Below are 24,087 nucleotides of genomic sequence, written 5' to 3' on the forward strand. Positions count from 1 at the left end.
AGGAGCTGGGGGGCGCATGCGCGGATGGCAGCAACCCCTCCCCCATGCGCTGGTCACTGGCTGGAAGGCGGTGGGCGGGGCGGAGCGTTTCCGGCGCGAAGCTGTGACGCGCTCAATCGGCGCCGGGGGCTCTCCGGCGGTCGATCGGTGGTGGGAGATGGCGGAGTATCTGGCCTCCATCTTCGGCACAGAGAAGGACAAGTGAGTGCCCTGTGCCCGTAGCTGCGCCACCGGCGGAGGCTCAGCGCTCCGGGTACCCTGCAGGGGAGAGATGGCGGGGGGCGGGCTCGTGCGGCCCGTTCATATAATGGGTTTCAACGCGGAGTCTCTCCTCCCCCCCCCCCCCGCCCGGGTTCGCGCGCCATGGAGCGCGCGTGCGCGTGCCCTGCTTGCGCCGCCGCCGCAGTTTATTGCTTCCCGGCCTGGAGCAGGCGGAGCGGCCTTGGCGATTGGAACGTGGCGGCGCGCGCGCTCTTCTGTGGGTGTGAGAGGAAACTGGGCGGCGCGCGCTGCCTTCCAGAGACCAGGCCCGCGCGCGCAGTGGGTAACCGCCGTGTGGGGGAGGGGAGCTGAGCGGGCTGCGCGCGGCAGAGAGTCTTTCCACGCGCTTATTCGCCGTTCCCTATGGGGAGCCGGCCCGGACGCCTCCGCATTCTGAGGCGGGGACTCGGGTGGGGAGGGAGCGAGCACTGTGCGCGCGGAGCATCTCCCCACGTGCTCTCCCGCGCTCTGCCTGGCTGTCGGAGTCTGCCGCCCTGCTGCGGGCACGCGCTCCGGGGCGCGCCTCCCTCCGGGCGGGCCCTCGCGTCCCGGTTTGGAGCCGTGAACAATTGGGGATGGGGCCCAGCGCCGCGCCGAGGGCTCCTTTCAAAGCGTGCTCAGGCTAGTAGCTCCCTTCCCCCCGCCGTCCTCTATAGAGCCGCCTCCTCTCTGCTGCCGCCTCGACACCCTGTGGCCGCATAAATCCAGGTCCTGCTGCTCTGGATTACAATAGCGAAAACGACCCTCCCGGCTCTGCTGTCGCTTTACTGCTCGTGAAGCTCTGATCAGCAAAAGCCCTGGAGCCGTTGCTGTGCTCATTCAGGAGCACTAATGTATCCTCTTTACCCTTGATTGATGTCTGGAAGATTCATTTTTGCAAACTCCAGGGCCAGCAGTCTTGTTTCGTTTGTTTGTTTGTTTTTGTTTTGCTCTTAAAAAGATAAGCTTAGGTTCTCTAGAAATGGGTGATGCCGTTGATTCTGACATTGCCCCAGTGGATTTTTGATGGCTCATGGTCATCCTTCTGTCAGAAAATGAGGGTAGGTAGCTTTTGAATTTTGCTAATGTTGCTGCCTACTTGATGGAATGGATGATTGATAAATCGTGCAAACATTTTTGATCCCTTTAGGGACTAAGCATGATTTTCCTCCCACCCACCCCACCCCACCAGTCCCATTCATTCTAAGTGAGGAGAATTGAAAATGAAACTTTGAAATTGTCATTGAGTTGAAATTGTTGGGGGTATTATGAATTAGTAGAGGTTTTGTAGTTGTGTTTTTAGCTTTAGGTTTGGAGTGAACTCTACTCTTTTTTTTTTTTCCCCCTCCCCTTCTCCTGGGTCATGCCCCACCTTGCTCCTGGAAATGTCTGGCTGGCACATCTCTTTTGCTGTGGAGGAAAGGGCCGGTGTAGCCAGCCACCCCCAGGAGTGGGGTGGGGCCAGGGCAGGCAGGCAGCCTTCCTGACCCCCACTGCGCTGCTGACCGGGAGCCTACACCTCACATCCTCTCTTGCACCCTAACCCCCAGCCCAGAGCCCCCTCCTGCACCCAAACTCCCTCCCAGAGCTTGCACCCCTCACTCCTGCACCCCAACCCCCTGCCCCAGGCTCAGCCAATGCACACCCCACAGTTGAGAATGTTACACTGATTTGTGACAATCCCTGGAGGATTTTGGATCTATAAACCACAAATGACACTAATCAAAAGTAAAACTCGTGAAATTAGGTGCAATGTGACCACGTGATCCCTGCACCCAAACTCCCTCCCAGAGCTTGCACCCCTGCCCCAGGCTCAGCCTGGAGCTCCCTCCCACACTTGGAACCCCTTGGCCCCAGCCCAGAGCCTGCATCCCCTCCCACACCCCATCCCCCTGCCCCTGCTGGGTGAAAGTGAGTGAGGGTGGGGGAGAGCGAGTGACGGGGCGGGGAATGGAGTGAGCGGGGCCTCAGGGAAGGGGCGGGGTAGAGCCTGGATTGATCTTAACTTCAAAAAGTGATCTTGTGTGTAAAAAGGTTGGAGACCACTGCTGTAATATATCCATCTCTGAGGGTTGTCTACACTTAAAATGCTACAGCATCACAACTGCACTGATGCAGCTGTACCACTATCGCATTTCAGTGAAGATGCTACCTATGCCGATGGGAGGGGTCTTTTCCTGTTGCTGTAGGTAATCCACCACAAGAGGCGGTAACTGTGTCAACAGGAGATGCCCACCCCTCAACATAGTGCATAGGAAGTTATGTTGGTATAACTGTGTCACTCACCCCTGAGTCACGTAGTTATACTGACATAAGTTGCTAGTGTAGACTGGTGGTTCTCAGCCAGGGGCACACATACCCTGGGGGTATGCAGAGGTCTTCTGTGGGGTACATCAGCTCATCTACATATTTGCCAAGTTTTACAACAGGCTATATAAAAAGCACTGGCAAAGTCAGTACAAACTAAAATTTAATGCAGACAAAATGAGAAAGTAAGCAATTTGTCAGTAATAGTGTGCTGTGACACTTTTGTATTTTTATGTCTAAATTTGTTAACAAGTAGTTTAACTGAGGTGAAACTTCGGGGTACACAAGAAAAATCGGAGTCCTGAAAGGGATACAGTAGTCTGGAAAGGTTGAGAGCCGCTGTAGACCAAACCTGAGAGGCAGTGGCTGGGTCGATGGGAGAATTCTTCCATCAACCTACCTGTGATTACAGTGGGGGTTAGGTCAACCTAGCTACATTGCTCAGGGCTGTGAAAAGTTTCATGCTAAGTCAACCTAAATTCTAGGTGTAGGCCAGGTATGAATTAGAATATAATCTTTAATGGGTGTTGAATGTTTCATGCTGTGGTCTGGTGATAGAAGTTGCTGCCTAGAAGCCCAAATAAACACTTGAGCACCCTTCAGCTTTCCTCCATGCCTGTAATTGTGACTGCAAAATGGAATTTATTAAAATCATTTTGTCAATATGCAACATGTGTTATGCACAACCCATTAGAATTAAGTGCTTTTCACTCTGTTCCTCTGTGCTATGCAGTTGGAGCAACAACGTGAAATTTACCAGTTATTTAAGTTCTGCTTTTTAGCCACTGTAGTGAACATACCAGAGTTAAGGGAGGAGAGGGGAGGGGAAATCGTGGGGACATAGCCAGTAAATAAGTTGCAGAGCGGTAGCTGTGTTAGTCTGTATCAGCAAAAAGGAGGAGGAGTACTTGTGGCACCTTAGAGACTAACAAATTTATTTGGGCATAAGCTTTCGTTGGCTAAAACCCACTTCATCGGATGCATGCAGTGGAAAATATAGTAGGAAGATACATATACACAGAAAACATGAAAAAATGGGTGTTGCCATACCAACTATAATGAAACTAATCAGTTAAGGTGGGCTATTATCAGTTGAAAGAAGTTGGTTGCTTTTACAGCTGGACAAAAGGAAATGTGAAGGAATTGTTGTAAATTGTGAGTGTACGGATAAAGAAAAGTAAATTCAGACAAAAGCAAGGTTATATACATTGTGTATGTATATAGCCCATATTGGCAGTTTTCACTCTCCCTGCACTATCTAGTGCCTGTGTTTACTTTTCATAACAGGTAAATAAGTCCTTTAAATAAAAGAATGAAGTCCTGTTCTCATTGGTTCATGGGCAGTTTACGCTACTGCGGTACAAATTACCTCTTGATTAGAAAGAGAAATAGTCAAGGCTAGGTCTAGCAGTTGTTTGTATTTGTGAAATTAGAAATACTATGTGTTCAGTTTATATGTTTCATTGGGAGCCAGTGGGGCATTGAACTGTGTGTTGGGGGGTGCAGGGAGAGGGGGGAGCTAAGCTAGTGGAGTCTGTCTTCCTGTGCTGGGAGTCACACCTCCCAGCTGCAGTGTAGACATCCCTTAAGTGTCAACTATTTGACTGTTGGCTGTTTTAGCTAGTGGGATGGGAAGTAGTGTGGAGTGAAGCTGACTGAGAGGGAGGAAAGAATTGGGGTTTGCCTGGATGAAGAGAGAGACAGAAAGGAAAGAAGGGCAGAAATGAAAGGATGAGGAAGGAGGAGAAACAAATAGCAAGAATAGTGGTTACAAGTGAGAATATTTTCCCACTGACCCTGAATTTAACAATCAGGTACTGAATAAGTACACTTAAGTACTTTAGATTGCAGCTGCTCTGCGCACTTTTGATTGTCCTGGAGTTCAGCAGATCTCTCAGGTCATGGATGAGGGGGAATCAGTATAAGCTAACTAGTCCCATTACTGTCTCGGACTTTATTGATTTGATTGACCTATGTAATTGTGAATTAAAGTTAAGTTGATAGTGTGCATTTTATGTTAAATGCTAATTGTGTATTAATATCCTCTTGCCTTGTATTTCCATAGACTAATTATCTCTTGTTTTTTACTTGCAGAGTGAACTGTTCATTTTATTTCAAAATTGGAGCTTGCCGTCATGGGGACAGATGTTCTCGATTGCACAATAAACCAACATTTAGCCAGGTTTGTTCCCTCTTGTAGAATTTATGTACCTATCTCTTTTAGTGTAGGTTCTAAGCACTTCAAATGAATAATTACCATATCCAAAATTAACTGAGGCCAAAAAACGTTTTTATGTTTTTTTTTTTTTTCTGGGGAGGGAGTGTTTTTTCCTCCCCAGCATTTATAATGGTCTCCTATCACCTTAAAGGTTGTAGGGAGCAATGCTGTTGTAAGCTTGTCTATAGTAGAGACCAGACAGTTCTAACTTTGCCTTCTCAGAGATGTTTAGGCACTTAAACCATCCCAGATTGATTACACCACAAACAATGGCAGCATGTTCTACCCATCCCAAATGGGAGAACTTCCAAGATTATTTTTTTATAAGCAAATTTGCTTCCTTATCTGACGTGGTCAGAAGAGATTCCCCTGCCCTCCTGTGATCTTTGGCCCAGGCTAAAAGCGTTAGCGGTCACTTGCTTAGCCCATTGGGTGTGGAAGGATTGCTTCTCTGCCTGTCTAGCTGCTTAAGGATATACAACGATTGGCTCTACATATTATCCAGTCTGTGGCTGGTTAAATGTTACCTGTGAAATGAGGAGTGGATATAGGCTATAAAGAGAGGGGCATTGGTTGACATGTATTTTTGATTTATTAGCACTACAGTTCTCTCAAAGAACATCTTCCACACTCCTGGAAAATTTCCACATTTAAACTCCAGTTTACGTTTACTTGGTTTTCTATCATTGCTGATTGTCAAGATATGCAGGTAAAGAGATGATTTCTCATTTATTAAATTTTTAGCGGTTAGGAAAGCTCCTGCATTTCCAGCTATTTAGCCACAGAAATACAGTATATGCAACAGTGGAAGTGCCTTGCTAATATGCCTCAACCGTGACCTGGGGAGACCACTTCTAATATCTCATCTACAATAGAGTTCTCCCATTTTAAGAATCTGCTTTAAAATTCCTCTTGCAAACATAGCTATGCTACTGAGTGGTCAGAAACCATGTATTTTTAAAAGCTGTTTTAATATTACAGTACGGATTCCATAGAAATGTAGGGCTGGAAGGAGCCTGAGGAAGTCAAGTCCCGCTCCCTGTGCTGAGGGAGGACCACATAAAGTTTAGACCATCCCTGACAGGTGTTTGTCAAATCTGTTCTTAAAAACATCCAATGAGTGGGATTCTACAACCTCTTGGAAGCCTATTCCAGAGTTTAACTACCCCTTATAATTAGAAATTATTTCCTAATACCGAACCTAAATCTCTCTTGTTACAGATTAAGCCCATTACTTGTCCTACCAGAGACATGGAGAAAAGTTGATCATATTCCACTTTGTAACAGCTCTCCACATATTTGAAGTTTGATTTCAGGTCCCCCCGCCCGGGTCTTCTTTTCTCAAAAGTAAACATGCACAGTGTTTCTTGACCATTTTCCTCAGATGTCAACATTCTAAGCTTTTTATCACTTCAGTTGTTCACCTATGGACTCTCTCCAGTTTGTACACATTTCTTATATTGTGGCGCCCAGAGCTGGACACGGTGCTCCAGCTGAGGCTTCAACAGTGCCAAGTATAGTGGGACAGTTGCGTCCTATGTCTTACCTATTTGACACTCCTGTTCATGCACCCCAGAATATTAGCCTTTTTTACAACCATTTTTCGCAACTGTTGAATCATATTGAATTTGTGATCTACCATAACCCCCATCCTTCTCAATAGCACTACCATCTACACAATTATTCCCCATTTTGTAGTTGTGCATTTGATTTTTCCTTCCCAAGTGAAGTACTTTGCACTTGTCTTTGTTAAATTTCCTCTTGTTGAATTCAGACCAGTTCTCCAATTTGTCCAGGTTTTTTGCATTCTAATCCTGTCCTCCAAAGTGCTTGCAACTCCCCCAGCCTTGATATTATCTGTAAACGTTAAAGTATATTCTCCACTCCATTATCCAAGTCATTTAATGAATATGTTAAATAGTACTAGATCCAGGACTAACTCCTGAGGTACCCCACTGGATATGCCCTCCTAGTTTGACAGAAAACCACTTATAACTACTCTTTGAGTATAGTCTTTCAACCAGGTGTGCACTCACCTCATAGTAATTTCATCCAGGCCACATTTCCCTAGTTTTCTTATGACAGTGTCATGTGGGATTGTGTCAAAAACGTTAGTAAAATCAAGATACATCATAGCAACTACTTCCCTCCATCTACAAGTCCAGTAACCCTGTCAAAGAAGAAAATTAGGTTGATTTGGCATGATTTGTTCTTGACAAATCCATGCTGGCTATTCCTTATAACCCTATTATCCTCTAGGTGATTACAAATTGATTGTTTAGTGTATGTGGGTTAGTGCAGGCCTAGTTGTAGACTTGGGTTCGATTCCTAACTCTTTCACTGATTTCCTGTAACAACACATCTAATGGATACTTGCCATCCATGCTGTCTGGCTTAAACATGTTTTCAGAAATCACTTTTTAAACCTGAGTTTAAAAGTAATTGTTTCCTAACCTGGACCACCAATTTTCTCTCTGGCAATTTAATCCGTGTTTAGCTGATGTCAGTTGAAGTGAATTGCTGGGCTTGACAGGGTCATGTTGTGAATTCAGTCTACTGTGTGTGTGGCATTGGACTTGACACACAAGCTGGATTGTGATGTTGCTAGTGAATCTGACGTGTAATAGGTTGATTATGGAAGTCTTTATGCAAATATTGGTAATCAGCTGTGATAGAAAATCGAGGAACAGATCTTATTAATAGAGAGCTATTGCCATGGTTATATTTTATTGTGTTGTCACCACTGGTGCAGGTATTGGTTTGCTTGATGTGTTAGTAAAATCAGTATATGATTTAAATGTAATTTAACAGATTCTAATCTCTTGGTGGCATCAAAAAACAAAAGTATTGCACCAGTTAAATTCAATTGGGGATGAAAGTTCATGCAAACTAACATTAAACTTGTATATTAAGTAATTAAATCTAAATCTCTTTGAGCTGATTAGTTATATGGACATTGGAATTTTATGTAATATTAGTTTACTAACTTAAACATGGTTTGTTTTTTCAGACAACTTGATTTTAAGAAGAACGGTACAAATGTAAGGTTTCAAGCCTGCCTGGTCTAATTCTTCAAGTAAAAAGCAGAAGGGCTAAAAGGATATTGATCTTTATTGAAGGATCGGAAAACGTGAACATTTAAAACTATTATATTATTTAAACAGAAATTCCACCAAGAAACTGCTTGATGAGACAATAGGGGGTATCTAGTTGATATTTGAAAAACTTGATATGAGGCAACAGTTTAAAGACTTTACAACATCACATGCTATGTTCTGTGCACTGACACAAATGCTGCTTTTCTAGGCTCACAGTAATGAATTTGGTTTAAACTAAGATAAATTTGGGTATCTGCATAACTCTGAGCAGCTTGAAGAGCAAGGTGACGTACTTCTGAAACAAGATGTCATACACTTATCCCAAATAAACAGTTTCAGTAAATATACTTGGGACAGTTCACTAGGGAAACCAAACACCGCTCTTTCTTGGTGGTTAATTTAAAACTGTTTTCATAATATGATGGTTTGGATGCAGTTACAGAAGATACTCTGCAAATACAAAAGGAAAAATCTTATGAATAGTTGTCTCTTTGCAATTGTCTGTTATATGCACAGCAGCCAGTAGAATTCCCCTTTTTATTTTTTTTCCCCGCAGACCATCTTGATTCAAAACATCTATCGTAATCCCCAAAACAGTGCACAGACGGCTGACGGCTCACACTGTAAGTCCCACAGTTGGAGAAATTTTTTTAAAGAATGGTGTTAAAGAGCCCACTCCTAATTATGAGAAAATAATGTTGGCTTCTGAGCTGCTGACATAAAGCTGTTGCAAACAGGACAAGTGATGGAACTCTTCTTGCGCATATATCAAGAACTTGGTAAATGTACATGTTTATAAAGTGCAGAAAGTGACTTCTATAAAAAGATAAACTAATTGGACTTCCTTGATTCAAAATCATTTGCACAGTGCATGAGCATTACATCCTGTAACTGTTAAACCCTGTCACTTATTGTTGCATTCATTTTTTTTAAATGATTACATTGCAAGCATTTATCAAATTCTTGATATAATATGAAAACTTAGGTATATTTATGATATACGGTAAGTTGCCCAAAATTGTGCATTTTATTTCACCTTTCCTTTCTTTAGGAAATGGAGATTTCATGTTATACCATGATTACTGTATTATACATTAGAGCCTATGCTGTTTTTAGAATGTTTTGCTGGGTGGTTTTATTCACTAATTGTTCAGTAAGGCCAAAATCAAACATTTGAGTGTGCTGATACCTTACATAATACAGCTATTACTATGACACTTGGACACCATTTATTGTATTGGAAACTTTTTTTGACTGACCCCATGTAAACACTTCTATTGTAATGGAGGTGAGCAAACTAACCGTTAAAGTAAAAATACAGTAATCGAGTATCATGAGATCTCTATTGCTTTACAGTGTTAGGTTGGTTCAGAAAGGTCACCAGTTAAGTGAAAATCTCCCCTCTTGGGAGAAAATAACTACCTCTCTTTCAGCACTGAGACTCGGCTAAAGCGATCACCAAAAGGAAACCAGTTTCGTGTTAAATTTCTTTTCCATAATATAAAGTTGTTGCGTTTTGTATTTCAGACCATTGCCCTCTTGAACATTTACCGTAACCCTCAAAACTCTTCCCAGTCTGCTGACGGTTTGCGCTGTAAGTTCATACAAGTTCCTTCACTGGTTCCCTGGGCTTGATTGTCAGAGCTCAGTGTCGACTTAAGCTGGTCTACCATTTTAGCTTAACGGATCAAACTGACCACACTTCATAAAATGTGTCAACAATTTTTTTGTCCTTCTCACCCCCACCCCTCCACAGGAATTTGTTTCTTAGGAGAAATTGGATATTTGTCCATTAAATCAAAAAGTGGTTGAAATGATAACCACTGTAAAGCAGTCTTGATCCACTGCTGTCTCCTTTTGCCCTTTTTCCCCTCTGCCACTTGCCTGCGCCCTAGAAATATATTTTTGCTATTATGTTTTAAAGGTATGCATTAGACTTCACTGCTCAAAAAGCAGGACAGTCACACATTTACTTAATCCATAACGTGTTTCCCATCATTATGTTAGCATTGAGAGTACTCAAATTTGGAACTTTCAAACTGCTTGCAAAAATATTTGTCCTAGGCTAATGATGTAGCTCCCATTTAGTGACTACTTTGGAAGATAAATTGGACTGACAAATGCTGCTCTTGTGCAGCTGTCCTTTTGGATAAGTGCATGTTTAAAATTCTCCCTGACTTTGAAAATTCAAATTCCAGAACTAAGTTACATATTTGCATAGTAGGAAATAATTTTAAAAGTACACTTGGGGAAAGGAAGCAGTTTGGATATTGTTATGAACTAATTTCTTAACTCTTCTGTAGTTAGGAAATGGGCAAAAAGTCTCGTATTGTGCATCATGACAGAAGTTAAATGACTGAGATTGTCAGTTTGTGACTACTGATCCAATGACACTAGTAGAAAAAGACGTTAAGGGCTTTAGAACTAAAAAGATGGGTGTTATTTTTCTAATATTTTATAACAAATTGAGCACGTGGTGGTAAAGTTTTGTTCATTTATTACTTTTTTAACCACTGGATCATAGCTGGTAACTAATTCGAACTAGTCTAAGTTCCCTGCCCCAATTTAGCACTGCACAGGTGCTCAGGGAACCTGCCCGGGGGAGGGGTGCCCCAACCTTGCCCGGCCCCCAGCCTGCCGCGGCTGGGGCGGCGCCCTGGCCCCAACTATGCCATAGCCTGGACCTGCTGTGGCCGGGGCGCCCCAACCCCGGCCTGAATCCAGGTGGCGCAGCGCGACCCAGGCGCAGCAGGGGCAGTGCTGCACAAACCAGGGTGGCGCACCCGGACCCAGCTGCGGACAGGGCGGCACGGCCTGGACCTGTTACAGGGCTCCACTCCCTGAATCTAGGCCCGGGGCTGTCACGGCCGGGACGCCCTTCCCTGAACCTAGCCCTGGCCGGACCTGCAGAGGCCAGGGGTGGGGCACCTATCCTGGAGCCCCAGCCCTGAAGCTGCTGTAGCAGGGAGAGATACCTCTCCCCTCCCAGTCCAGGTGCTGCTGTGGGGAGTCCTCTTTCCCCAGCGTAGCCCCAGAGCACCCTCCTGCACCCCATACCCCCAGCCGGAGCCCTCACACCCCTGCACTCCAACCCTCTGCCCCAGCCCTGAGCCCCCTCCCACACTCCAAACCCCTCGGTCCCACCCCACCACATGATTGTTACGTGCACCGATATGAAGTTTGTGTCTCACATCACCTCCATATTTGTGCACATAACAAAATTCATTCTACACATGGGTGGGAACAATTAGAGGGAACACTGGTTACCAGCATTTAATTAGATATCATTCTATTTTATGAAATCAAATACTAATTTCAGAGTGAAATGTGATTCATAAGATAAACAACTTATAGGATAGTATAAACAACATATCTTATAACAAAACTAATGCCCCTGATTAGATGACTGACACTTAATGTCAGTTGTCAAACTGGAGCTTTTCTTTAGAAGTAGAATGTTGCTTATGAAGTTTGTCTAGGTTTATAAAGTTCTGTTGGCCTGTAGGCTTTTTGTTGTAGATGTTTACGGTCTTATTACTATCTGTGTATTGCTAAAAATATGCAGTTGGATGTTGGGTACTTCCTACACATCAGCTAAGTTCTCAGTGAGCTGGTAACTAATTTGAACAGAATTATAGTTGCTTGGTTTGCTGTGCAGCTGTTTAGATTTTATTTGCCCAGACCCTCCTGGAGTTTGCAAGAGTCTTTAGGTAAACAGATTCTCCAAACTAGAGTTTGATATTAATATTTAAACTTTAATTTGTCTTGATAGATGAGTAATTGTATAACAGAGCCTAACTATACCTGGTATGGTAGAGTTATAGCTCTATTTTATCAATGGGTGTGCTGAAACCCTCCCCATATCTTTTCAGCTTTGTCCCTATTTAAATACTGCATATATTCTTAATGAATAGCTATTTAATGTTGCTTTACTGTTTTCCTCTCCATTGTTGTCATAGAGGATTAACATTAATTTTGACTAGTAATAGTCTTGATTTTATCTAGTAGTTGGGCTTCTCAAGGTTCAGACACTGGTAGCCCTGGAACTTGAATATTTGTGAGATCTGTGTATGATGCCTATCCTTTCCATCTTAGAGGGACACTCTCAAGTACTTCCAATTCATTTACTTTTCTTTTTATAATCTTAGTTTGGCAATGGAATGTCCATATCAGTTTTCAACACTTTCCCATTTCGTAAACTTTGATCGTGCTCCTTTCTTCCAAACTGATGTTTTTTTAAAAATCACTCAGATGTTAGTGTGCTATCATCCTTATGTTGGCACAGCCCTGGGAATATGGTTAGCTATTAAACTGTCTCTATGTAGTGAATGTTGACTAAATGTTTGGGAGTTCTTTAAAGTTGCTGCATAGGCAAGGGTCTCTTGAAAAGCAAACATGTTGAATCTGGAAGGTCAAATATCTTGAGCCTAAAATACTTGACCAGTGTCCCTTTAACCTTATAGATGAAAATCGTTCATATTTCCACGAAGATTAGGTAGTTTTATTGGTTAATATTAAGCATCTTTCAGTAAAGATGAAAAGCTGTTCTAAATGGCATCATTTGCACTGTGATCCAGAAATGGCTGGGTTCAGAACACCTGTTTTTGCACAGTGACTGAGGCAAATAAACATAGCTTTATTGGACCCTCATCCTGTCGTATTGCAGGTTTTGCTCAGAAAAGCAATGGTGTTGCATTTTAAAGGTTAAAATATTGTTTTTGCATGAAGTGCCACATCTATTTTAAAACTACTCTACTTGATTGTAATAAAGCCATTTAACTGAAGACTTAATCAATCTGGCTTTAATGTATATAACTTATTAAATAAAATGTATGGTAAAATGGTGTAGAATTGGAAATATCTATTGTAATTTATTTTGCTATACTTAATACTTTGAAAAATGAGCAAAATTTTAATTTACGTTAGTTTTTTAGCAGCAGGCAAGCAGCACTCACCTGCAAAGGCCAGCTAGGAGCACAAAAATGATCTAATGTGAATATATGGCCAGCCTCTCGCATTAAAAAACAAAAACAAGACCATTCTGCAGTATTACAGAAAGATAAATTGGCATTAAAAATAAAATGGAAAAATGCTTTCTACAACAAAGCCACATAGTTTCACTCTTTACTGAGGGAACAAGAAAAGTGTATCTTGTATTCTGAACAAATTCAGTGGATCATGATGAGCTGCAGTTTTAATCACATCAGTGATTTCTCAAACTAGTGTATTTATACTGGAGGAGTGAACATCTTTAAACAAAGCTCCGCCTTTAGGAAGAGAAATGTTAATAACCATGCTTTAAAATAGTTAACGTGACAAAGCACTTGCCTTCTGTGTAGGTAAACCATTCGTAGATAGAGGGTGGGGTTCTACATTTAATCAGTCACATTTCAAAGTAAATCCTTTCCCCTTAAATTTGGCGTGTACTATTTGGATGCTGATTAAAACTTGTCTTGATTTGACCATATTAGTATCACATACTGAGATATGCCTTTCTTTTGGGACTCAAAGCTGCTCACAGTTATTTTTAATTCTCCTTAATGATTAACTACATGGCATCTCTTATACTTCGGTAGATGACTTCTTCTGTTCTCTAAAATATATTTTGTAGTATGTTCAGAGTCTTGTCATTCAAATATTGATTCTAATCAGTATGACTCTTGGAATTTGCAGGTGCTGTGAGCGATGTTGAAATGCAGGAACATTATGATGAATTCTTTGAGGTATGTTGAAATTCACTGTTTAAAATGCATTATATTCTTCAAACATTCTTAATTTTTCAAAGGCAAACATATAAAGTTTAGTTCGTGGAAGTGAAAAATTAGAAAAATAAACTTTCCAGCTAATCCTTGATGGGACCAAAAAAGAAAGACTATCATTCTCTAGGTTTACCACTTCTAATTCTGATAAGCAGTGCCTTAAATGCACATTACAAGAAACACTCCCTGCCCCAGAGATTGTACTGTTTAAATGATAATAAGATTGGATGCTGGGAGTGATCAGGGAAGGATGGTGGAGGGGGGAAAAAACACAAATTAGACATTTGGTTGCTTGACTGATGTGTATCCTGTTAGTGTCTAGATGTTTTTCGTATAACTTCAGTTTTACATATAGTCCCTGCTGTAGTCTGTTTAAATTGCCTATAACTCTATTGTTTATATTAGACCTTGGATTAAGTTTCAAAACAAAATACTATATGGTCTATTTTTGGTGTGTCTCCCATTCTGCTTTTTCCTCACACAGCTGAGTTAAAAAATATACTTCAGTGTTAGCAAACAATTAATAAATTTGGAAATGTAGTAGACTGAAGTAGTAGACTGTACTAGTAGTACTGTAGTAGACTGGATTGGCTTTTCTTTCCAAAAGGCTTTAGTGTCTTGTATATCTCATTTTCCAAATAAAGAAAAGTTACCTTTTTGTTGTGTTGTTAATTACCTTATCCTTGTAGTACTCACAGTGTATTAGATATTGTCCATGCACACAGGCTGATGCAGTGCCTGCCCAGAAATTTACAGTCTTAGAACAAAAATGTATGAAGGGTGTTGGGAGAGAGAATAGTCTTCCTGCTTAGTAATGATTGATTGTCTTGTAGGTATGTTTAATCCATCTAATTTGCACAATGTTTTTAATAAATTTCTCTATATTTAGGAGGTCTTCACGGAAATGGAAGAAAAATATGGTGAAGTTGAGGAGATGAACGTTTGTGATAACCTTGGAGATCATCTAGTTGGAAATGTATATGTAAAGGTAAGATACAAAAGCACCTCTGCAATACATCATGAATACAAATTTTTCTTTAATATGCACAATTAACATTTTCAAAACATGGTGACACCCTTATGAAAGTAAATACCTATACGTTGGAGTGGTTCTGTATACGTGTGTGTGGATTAGAATCCAAACCAGGCAAAAATACGTTCCCTTACAGTTGATTCTGTCTTGTTTTCATAAAGTTTAATCTCACCTTTTTAATTCTGAAGATATTTCCCATAGATGAACTGTTGTCTGATTTACATTTGGGCATTGAAATTCAGAGCGGTGAACTATAAAGTTGTTAACTTACAAGTATGATTGTGACATGCTCAATTAAATGTTAATTACTTCATTGTTGGAGAAAGGCCCGGTTGTGTTCAGCAAATGCACTTGAGAGGAGTTTCTGTTTACACTGAATGTCTTGCAATTCCTCTGAAGCCTCTCAGAACAGAAGCACCAGATGGTTTTAAGGAGAAGACTAGAATAGTTGGGTTCAGTTTTGACTTCAATTGTGACCTGGATCAGCTCAGTCCACTCGAATAAAAAATAATGAACAGTCTTGCTCTGTGTTAATTTGTGTGTCAACTGGTTAAACTACAATACAAGTAGATTTTTTAAAAATAAAATTCGAATCAGTTTTTTTCAAATGTTTCAAGACTGTTAACTTGTTTTATATTCTCCCTAGTAAAATGTAATAAATGGCATATTTACACTGTTGCACATTACAGTATTAAACTTTAAAATTAGAAGTACAATATGCTTAAAAAGGTCAATCAGATGAAAATCATACTTTAAAATTCTTGCCCATCTTGCTAGCAGTTGAATTTATTAGAACTGTCATAACTTGCCTACTCTTTGCAACTTGCTCAACTTGAACATTGAGGCTAGGCTTTTTTTATAATGTTGATGAGATCATTACTCAAACTGGAATAGGTGTAAAAACAGATTAAATGAAATGGCATTTGTACAAGGCTGACCCTGAAGGGGGGCAGGGGGTAACTGGGTATTTACAATAATTGCTGTGATGCATACAGCCATTTTAAGTGTTCCTAGTTTTATCCTGACACCCTTCTTAACCCCAATCCTTGTCCCAGTTGCATGTCCCCTTTCATTGCCCACTCAGACTTCTGACTGTCCTCACAGAATTTTGATGGAATTCGAAAAGTATTGATCACATACTTACTTTCCAGTCAGTTTTGCTTTCTGGTTCTTATGTAATTAGTACTATGTATTGTTTTGGAGTGTAAACACTGAACGATGGGATATTGGTTTAAATCTCACAGAACCTTGTTATTGCACACTTACTTTTTTGAACTAAGTGTTTATGAAACCTTCTTAGAGAACATAAATTCATTGTCTAAAATGCTTGACAGCCTCTTTAAACTCTAATTGTCCAGTAAATAGTAAGTTAGATAACGATTTAGTATTCATCAGGCTGATATACTTGCAAGTTATGTTATCTAAGTCATATTCCTCACAAATGCCTGCAAGACCAATTAGTCTTTTAAACATGGAATGTTAATGTTCAAAAAAATTCTTTAGTCTGGAGAGAAACCACTAAGTCCTCTCCAGATTGCCTGTTCCTGTTTAAAATGTTACTGCTTAAATAATAAACTGAATGGACCCACATATGTTTTATTAAGACACCACTTAAGAGTAGGGTCAAATAGAATATAAAATGGACTTCTAGTTTTATTACTGGCCTTGAGCACGTGTTAAATATCTAGCCAGGAATTAAATGGTAATGTTTGACCTATTTTATGTAACATTTTGAGAATGTTAATTTTACTTTCTTCTCAGTTTCGTCGTGAAGAAGATGCAGAAAAGGCTGTGATTGATCTGAACAATCGCTGGTTTAATGGTCAGCCGATTCATGCTGAGCTTTCACCTGTGACTGACTTCAGAGAAGCTTGTTGCCGTCAATATGAAATGGGGTAACGAAATGATATTTGCTACTGCTTATTTATTATAGTAGCTTAGAGAGACCTCCAAGTTAAGCTTTGCATGAGTAAGGTTTCTCAAGTGCATTTCCAAACGATGCATTCAGTAAAAATACAAGAAAATACACTTAAAGCTACCCTAACATATAGATTCTAGAGCAAGCTCAGTTCACATACCTTAGCACCCATGTGCACTCAGTCACTTCATCTCTACAAAAAATTTCCCTTCACTTTCAGACATTCATGCACCAGTAAATTATGCTCATGTGTAACTCTGACTTCAGGGCAATTAAGAGATTTTACCAAGAGTCATACTTCCCAATGTTTAATGTTACATTAAAAAAAATCACAGATCAGTTAACGTAACCCCTCAGGTTTATATAGAAGAAAAGCTAAGAATATAAATTTGAAATGCTTTCTTTGTGGTAATTTTCTTCTACTCCACAGAGAGTGTACGCGAGGAGGTTTCTGTAACTTTATGCATTTGAAGCCCATCTCCCGAGAATTGCGACGTGAGTTATATGGACGTCGTCGTAAGAAGTAAGCATTCGTATTTTGATTTAAAGCAAACTGATGCAAATAATTTAGAGATTTTTTTTTTTCCCCCTAAGCTTTTTGAAGACACAAAGAATAGGATCTGACTTTGAGGAAAGTTGTTTAAATCATTTTTTCTTCTCCCAATCCAGTTCTGTTACGGAATCGCAATCTGACTCTCCTGTAAATCTTCAAGACTTAATCTGGCTTTATGGCAAATTTAAAAAATAATCAAAAATGGAGGGTGGCAGAGAGAGTCAGTAATGTGAAGTACAGAGTTTCCCCTCTAGGTTATCAGTTCATATCCATTCCATGTTGGGAAAGTGAAGTCTGATTGTTGCATGTGTCAGATGAGTTGGTGATCTTGGTTCCATTCCTAGTGGACAGTTGCCAACATCACAAAATTCCATAACAGTTGGTGCTACTGTTCCCCGTTGGTAGGCATGCTGTGTATTGAGTGGCCATAGTCAGAGTTCCACGCAGTGGCAAAAAGGTTTCTTTTAATCTTAATTCAGGTACGTTGGCAAATGTTGCATTGCTGCTATCAGTATGAAACCTCTTTTGCTGTTAGACTTCACTTTCCAGTATTATCAATTAAACACTTTCACAAACACAAAAATTCATATTTTTCTAAAAATGCTGTTAAATTGTCTTGCAATATTTCGGGAATTGGAGGAGTAAACTTACTTGTGAAAAGTTCATATTGCATTGTTTCCTGCTTTCCTGAGAAATTAAGTATTAATTAATTTTAAATGGAAAGTGTCAAGGATTCATTTGTTTGCCTTATTTATGCTAAGAAGGTTATAATATTGTAAAAAATGTGCTGCTGACTTAAGAGCCACGTGATTACTTTTCTGGTTCCCAACCTCTTTTCCCTTAGTCAGAAACACTTGAGCTCGGCCTCTCTTCCTGAAAAGCCTTCCTCGTCCTTTCTTGTGAGATTGTGAGAATGGATTTTCAAGAATGAATTATATATATTTAAAGGTGACCTGCAGTATTGTAACCAAAATGAGACTTGTGCCAAATGACCCAAATTACAAGGGGCAAAGTAGACGCTCAGCACAAATGATCTTGCTTTTTCATCTTTTGCCTTACACATACACACTTCTACCCATCTCCAAAAAAGCACCACACATTTTTGCTGTGACACACCAGAATGCATCATTCTTTCGTGTCCTAGATCACCAAACTCCCCTGAAATACAAAGTTGGTGTATTCACAAGTTGGGGCAAACAGTTACTCAGTTCCACTTTGAGCTCCATAGCAATGCCTATAAATAAAAAATCCTGTAGTTCATATTTAGTAACATAACTTTAAAAAAATTTAAATGTATAATTTTCCATTTGGTAATACAATGGTCTTACTAAAGCCTTTCAAAATCCTTCTCAAAGATTTTTGATGACCTTCCTCCCTAAGAGGCTGGCTCTGGAGCTCTGAGTAGCTGTGACATAAGAGATGCATTTTTGGGCTCCTGCAGCTCACTGGCCTTACTATGTTGGTTATGTAGAAGGTGGAGGGAGACTGAAGAGGAGGAAAATGCTTTGGTCTCATGCTGCTTGGGAAATTCAGTACAGAAAATCCTGATTTGTTAGGTGTTTTTTTTATATATAGCAGTCCCTATGGCCTGTACGCTTGCAGTGTACCATTAAATCTGTAAATGGCTACAAAAGACTTTTCACAGTGCTGCAACTGGTTCTTCATAACAGTGCAATTAACTTAGAGGGGTACTAACAGGGAACTGACCCTTTTCTGGCCATTCAGACAAGTGACTGCAGTTAACAGTTTTCACTATACATACTTACCCTTCACTGCCTAAAACTGAAGAATTCTGTAATGATGGCCTTGTGGGCTTGAAAGTGCTGGGCTCTTAGGTGGTGGTAGTACCTAATCACAACCTTATTTCAAACTCTACTTCTTTTTTCTGGTGTTTTCATTTGAATGATTGATCCTTGGTACTCTGTAGAATATTGATGCATTGTTTCCCTATATTCAAGAACTACATTCTTAATGCTTTTTTGCAGGCATAGATCCAGGTCAAGGTCCCGTGAACGTCGTTCTAGATCCAGAGATCGTGGTCGTGGAGGCGGTGGCGGAGGAGGAGGCGGTGGCGGAGGAGGAGGAGGGCGGGAACGTGATAGGAGGCGGTCAAGAGATCGTGAAAGATCTGGTCGATTCTGAGCCATGCCATTTTTACTATATGTCCAGTAGAAAGTGTTGTAGTCGATTGACCAAACAAGTTCCTAATGAGATTTTTTTTTTTAAAAAAAGATGGGCTTCTGAATAAAAATTTGTAGTGATACAGTATTCTTTGTGTAACTTGTTTCTTGTGGGGGAAGTCTTTTTTTACTGTCATTCCTCTTTCTTGACAAATAGCTGGATTAACTATGCTTGCGGTAAAGGTGGCAAATGTATTGGAGGTGTGCAAGTTTTTACATTCAGGTATGAATTAACTGTTAAGGAAAATGTGCATGCCTGTGTATATAATATAAAATAGTATATTATATACATGGATAAAGTGCTATATTGCTTAAGAGACAGTTACAATTTAAGTTTCCCTTTCTGCTTTGCTGTCTGCTTTTTTAGGTTAGTTTAGGCACATTTAAAGGAAGGCTGTGCAAAGTGCATTTATTTACTCAGTAGACATGCTAAGTTACAAAAATATGTATGTTAATAGAAGTCTGCACTGTCTATCACTGTGACTGTGGCATTTACAATAAATCCAATTCATTGGTGTAAAATCTAAAGCCTATTCTCTAAGCCCTCTGGAGTAGTTGAGTTGCTACTCCTGGCTGTGCCAGAATTCATAGTTAAGCGGGTTTTTTTTATTCTTCACACACACACACACACATCTACCTGCCTCAGGTGATTCCTTAGGAGGACAGTGTATCTAGTGCAGTATTTAAGGCTAAAGTTATGAATGCAGTATCTTATAACAGACCATCAAGTTATCATGCAAAAGCTCATGCTCCATACAGCAGGATGAGTTCTGTGTAAAAAAAATATCTAAGTATCAGATCCACCTTCATGGAAGGTTTCTTTACTTGAAGTTCCATTGGCTGTCCTTTTAACTGAAAGCATATCAGTATTCAGGATAAGCAGTAAGTTGGGCGCTAGTGAAAAGTACACTGTACCTTCTCCATCTGTTGCTCACTTCTAAGAGAAGATCTGAACTGTAGTTAAAAGCATCTTTTCCTACATAAGGCACTTGCATAGCAAAGCTAATGGACAAGAGCATTTTATTATATTTTGAAGTTGATACTTGTAGGCTTACTCTATCTACAGTCTTCATTGCAACTGTGAATCATAGCTGTACTTCATAAAGCAAAATACATTTTATGGGATTCAGTGCCTCTTCTAGCGCTAAAGCCTCTAACTTACAAGTTGCTGGAACATCTTAAGTGCTATACAACTTGTACAATAGCTGACTTTACGAGATGTATAATCAGACTTGGATCCCGGTCTGCTTATCAATCCATGAAATAGCATTGTAGAAATAGGTTGTAGAAAGTATCCACCAGTTACAACTTCCTGTACATCAGGAATTATTTAGCTTTCAGAAAGGGAGGAAATTTATTATGCTACTAGTGTTTTCAAAAGCTTGTATTAATGAGAACTTGCCTAAAAGTGGTTGAAGAATAGCTCTATGTAAATGCAGTGGATATAGACATTTTGTGGCCACGGTAATAATTAACTTTCAGTTTTTATTTTATCCCCAAATGATAAACATAAGAAAAGACCGCACTCACTGGCACTTAGAATTGGTAAATAGTGATTAATATTGAAGGAGGGAAGCAGAAAATCTTACACATCTTACCTCTTTAAGGTGAACTTTTGGGCCAAAATAAAAATTGAGTTGTTCCCAGATTTGTGCAGAATGCCTTAACTAACCAGATTGGGGGGAAATCAGCACATATAGAAACTTGGTTTTAAAGGCTAAGGGCAAAGCAAAAGAAGCTTTTCTCTTACTGTACCATTATGATGTGTAAAGATGGCTTTGATGTTCTATGTTTCAATATACTAGAAATTAGATCCTGGCTTCCTGTCACCTCAAGGACTTCAACAGCGTTTCAATGACCTTGAGTGGCAATATCACAATGAGCTGAAATCTGGGGGTGCCCCTGTCACCAATTGAGAGGTTGAAATTGTTAACTCTTAGCCCTCTAATTCATCTCAATGTACACGTTAAGATTTACCCATTTTCTCTTCAGTGACATTGTGTTACTTAATACCCTTTTCTAGTTAGATTGCAAGATCCAGCAAGATACGGATGGTATTCATGTGCATTTAGGCAATGCCTACAAATAAATCAGGGATTATTTTCTTGTGTTTCACGTGGCAAACAGCATGTGTAAGACCTTGTCTGCACCACAAAGTCATGTTGCTAACTAGCTCAACTGATAGAAGCCAGTGTCTACACAGTGATTTGTACCAGTTTATTTAAATCATTTTAGCCTGGTACAGCTTTCCTTTGTAAAGTGACATAAACTTGTACACATCACAAATGAATTGCAAAGACCCCAATTTCTCATGCTTTGCTTTATTTTACTTCAAAATTTTTCTCTCTCATTGAAATCCACTGAATGTATCATTTTGTGAATTAATAACGTAACTCAAACGTGCATTCAGGGACACTGATAGCAAACCAGGGGATGTCATTGAATTTCACAAAGAAGAAAAGCGTTTACAGTTTTACATTTCTACAATCCTGACTAGTGAGAGCACAAGAGCACAAATCTAGCACAAACTCAGTTTTCATTGTAGCCTTGCCCTTCACCTGTAATACTGCATACTACAGTTGTGAAATTGTTCAGTATGAACTTTTAAAAGGACTTGGCACAAATGTTGTCACTTCCTCGAAGCCACTTAAAATAGCTAATTAGGCTTTTTAATGGCAATGGAGAAACTTCACTTTATTATCCTAATCCCCTTCTCCCCATATACAAAGTGTAGAACAGGTAATATTTTTTTAAAGGTACCTACTCATGACTATCCAAATGTTAAGATTTCTTCTGTTGAAAAACATCACTTTTAGCTCATGGAATTTCTTAATCTCAAGTAAATGACAGCATATGGTACCTTTGATGTCTGGATATGCTTAATTTTAAATAAACTCATAATTCCAAGTGACTTCCTCTTACTTGTATTAGTCTCAAATCTGATTCTTCTGTAAAATGCTGCTTGTCCATAAATATGTATGTTAAGACTGTAAAACCAAATGGAGAACTTGTTCAAAATAAAGCTTTTTTGGTACATAATCTGCAGGTAATAGAAACATAACCCTTCTTTTAAACCAGACACTTTTCTTTGAAACTATGCTAGCAAGGTTGTCAGGTGCTAAAAATTTTAAACACCCCACCTGTCAACTAAACTCTTATGGGTTTCAGAGTAGCAGCCGTGTTAGTCTGTATTCGCAAAAAGAAAATGAGTACTTGTGGCACCTTAGAGACTAATAAATTTGTTAGTCTCTAAGGTGCCACAAGTACTCCTTTTCTTTAAACTCTTATGTTCATTTGTTAAGAGACAGATCTCTCTCTTTTTTTTTTTTTTTTAAATATTCTAGGGAATGGTATATGTTTCCTCAATCTAAAAACAATTATAAATCCATGTATAGCACTTGGGCACTGGTGTTACCAAGTGGAGACCACTGTCTTTCCTTATGCAAATCAATAAGGGTTGTACTTGAGTAAAGGCTGCAGGATCTGTTTTGTATATGATTGTAGAAATCAGTCTTGGCTAATACCACATCACTTTTATTTAAGAACATGATAGAAGGAGCTTGCACAACTTGGGAAATAAGTAATTAGTGTCTTAAAAGCCCAACACACCCCCTTTCTCCCTGTCATTGTACAACACAACTTGGTAAATTGGTTTTAGTCAAGGGTTAGTGATTGTAGCTGGTTCCTCTGCTGACATTGTCACTGTGTTTCAAGCTATCTGCACAGAGAGGTTAAATCTGAATTTCCTGTGCTTTTATCCTACACATGTATAATCTCACTCTGCAGAGGAGAAACTACTTTAAAAGCCTTCAGTGCCTGAGAGCTGCATCTTTGAATTTTTTTAAGTAGTAATAATTCTGCTACTTGGGAGCTAAATGTTTATTGTACAGTATCACAACCCTGCCTCTGTTCTAGATAGTGATTTTTGAAAGTAGAATTCCTAAATTCTAATTAAATATACTCATTGTAACTGTAGAAATATTAAATGTCTTTCTCTTTTCTGACTAAATTGATATGTCACAAACTTAGAACTGTTTACTTTGTATATACATAAACATCTTTGACCTGGTTGGTGGACTAGTCAACAAGGCTTTTTTGTTTAGTGGGGTCTCTGTTTTTCCATAGTCACTGTTTATTTTAACAATTGCCAAAATAGTAAATCATGTATATGGAAATCAGCAAAACCCATATCTCATGATTCCATGTGTATCACAGGTCCAGTCTTTGTCCTTGTTGATGTCAGGAGTGAACCCCCTAGAATACATGATCTACCATGCTGATTTTCCTTAACAGTACAGTAGTGGTGTTTATCTGTAATGGTGGTCAATCTGCATACTTTATAAACTCTTTTGTTCCTGGATTATTTTAAAATCTGTTTTAAAATATTTTGATATGTCAAATACACTCACTGCAGTTTGCACTAATTAGCACCCAGATCGAAAGAGAGCAAAGAGGCTTAGGCTTTTTCTGCACATACACATTGCATTGGTGTAACTTAAATCAGTGTATAGCCGCTCTCTTAGGGTACGTCTTCACTACCTGCCGGATCTGAATAGTGTAGCTGAAGTTGCATACCTTAGTTCGAAACTCCCTCCCCCCTCCATCCCCCCCACTGTAACCCAGGCCTTAGTGGCTTATTTCAGTTTAATTTAGGTGGATTAGAAATAGGTTTTTAGTTAAACTACTGTAAGTCAGGTTTATATGGGAGTACTCAAACAGCCTTTTTGTACCATTATGGCTATTTGGAATTGCACGTTTAATTAAACTAGTACAACTGTGTG

General features: G+C 39.8%; 1 protein-coding gene across 5 annotated transcripts; it reads left to right on the forward strand.

Annotated features, from left to right (window-relative positions):
- The first annotated feature begins 20 nt into the window (after positions 1-20).
- On the forward strand, positions 21-19,394 carry U2AF1 (U2 small nuclear RNA auxiliary factor 1). Of its 5 annotated transcripts, none has more exons than XM_037903139.2 (9): positions 69-201; positions 4,642-4,729; positions 7,776-7,806; positions 8,420-8,486; positions 13,537-13,586; positions 14,512-14,610; positions 16,417-16,550; positions 17,004-17,096; positions 19,112-19,394. In XM_037903139.2, exons 2-9 carry the CDS (start codon positions 4,683-4,685, stop codon positions 19,266-19,268), a joined length of 678 nt encoding a protein of 225 aa, XP_037759067.1. In that variant the 5' UTR covers positions 69-201; positions 4,642-4,682; the 3' UTR covers positions 19,269-19,394. The 5 variants fall into 5 exon arrangements, with proteins under 5 accessions (XP_007064489.1, XP_007064490.1, XP_037759067.1 ...); XM_037903146.2 differs by lacking the exon at positions 69-201 and adding an exon at positions 1,196-1,301; XM_007064427.4 differs by lacking the exons at positions 7,776-7,806; positions 8,420-8,486 and adding an exon at positions 9,391-9,457 and having other exon boundaries at positions 21-201.
- Positions 19,395-24,087: the final 4,693 nt, after the last annotated feature.

This window comes from Chelonia mydas, chromosome 1 (genome assembly GCF_015237465.2).
Source record: "Chelonia mydas isolate rCheMyd1 chromosome 1, rCheMyd1.pri.v2, whole genome shotgun sequence".
NCBI classification, from domain to species: domain Eukaryota; kingdom Metazoa; phylum Chordata; order Testudines; family Cheloniidae; genus Chelonia; species Chelonia mydas.

Excerpts from the sequence above, each read along its gene's own strand:
- U2AF1 (XM_007064427.4), top strand. The coding sequence starts at position 158 with ATGGCGGAGTATCTGGCCTCCATCTTCGGCACAGAGAAGGACAA. Across the intron at positions 16,551-17,003 it reads TGCCGTCAATATGAAATGGG|AGAGTGTACGCGAGGAGGTT; the intron begins GTAACGAAATGA and ends TCTACTCCACAG. Across the intron at positions 17,097-19,111 it reads TATGGACGTCGTCGTAAGAA|GCATAGATCCAGGTCAAGGT; the intron begins GTAAGCATTCGT and ends GCTTTTTTGCAG.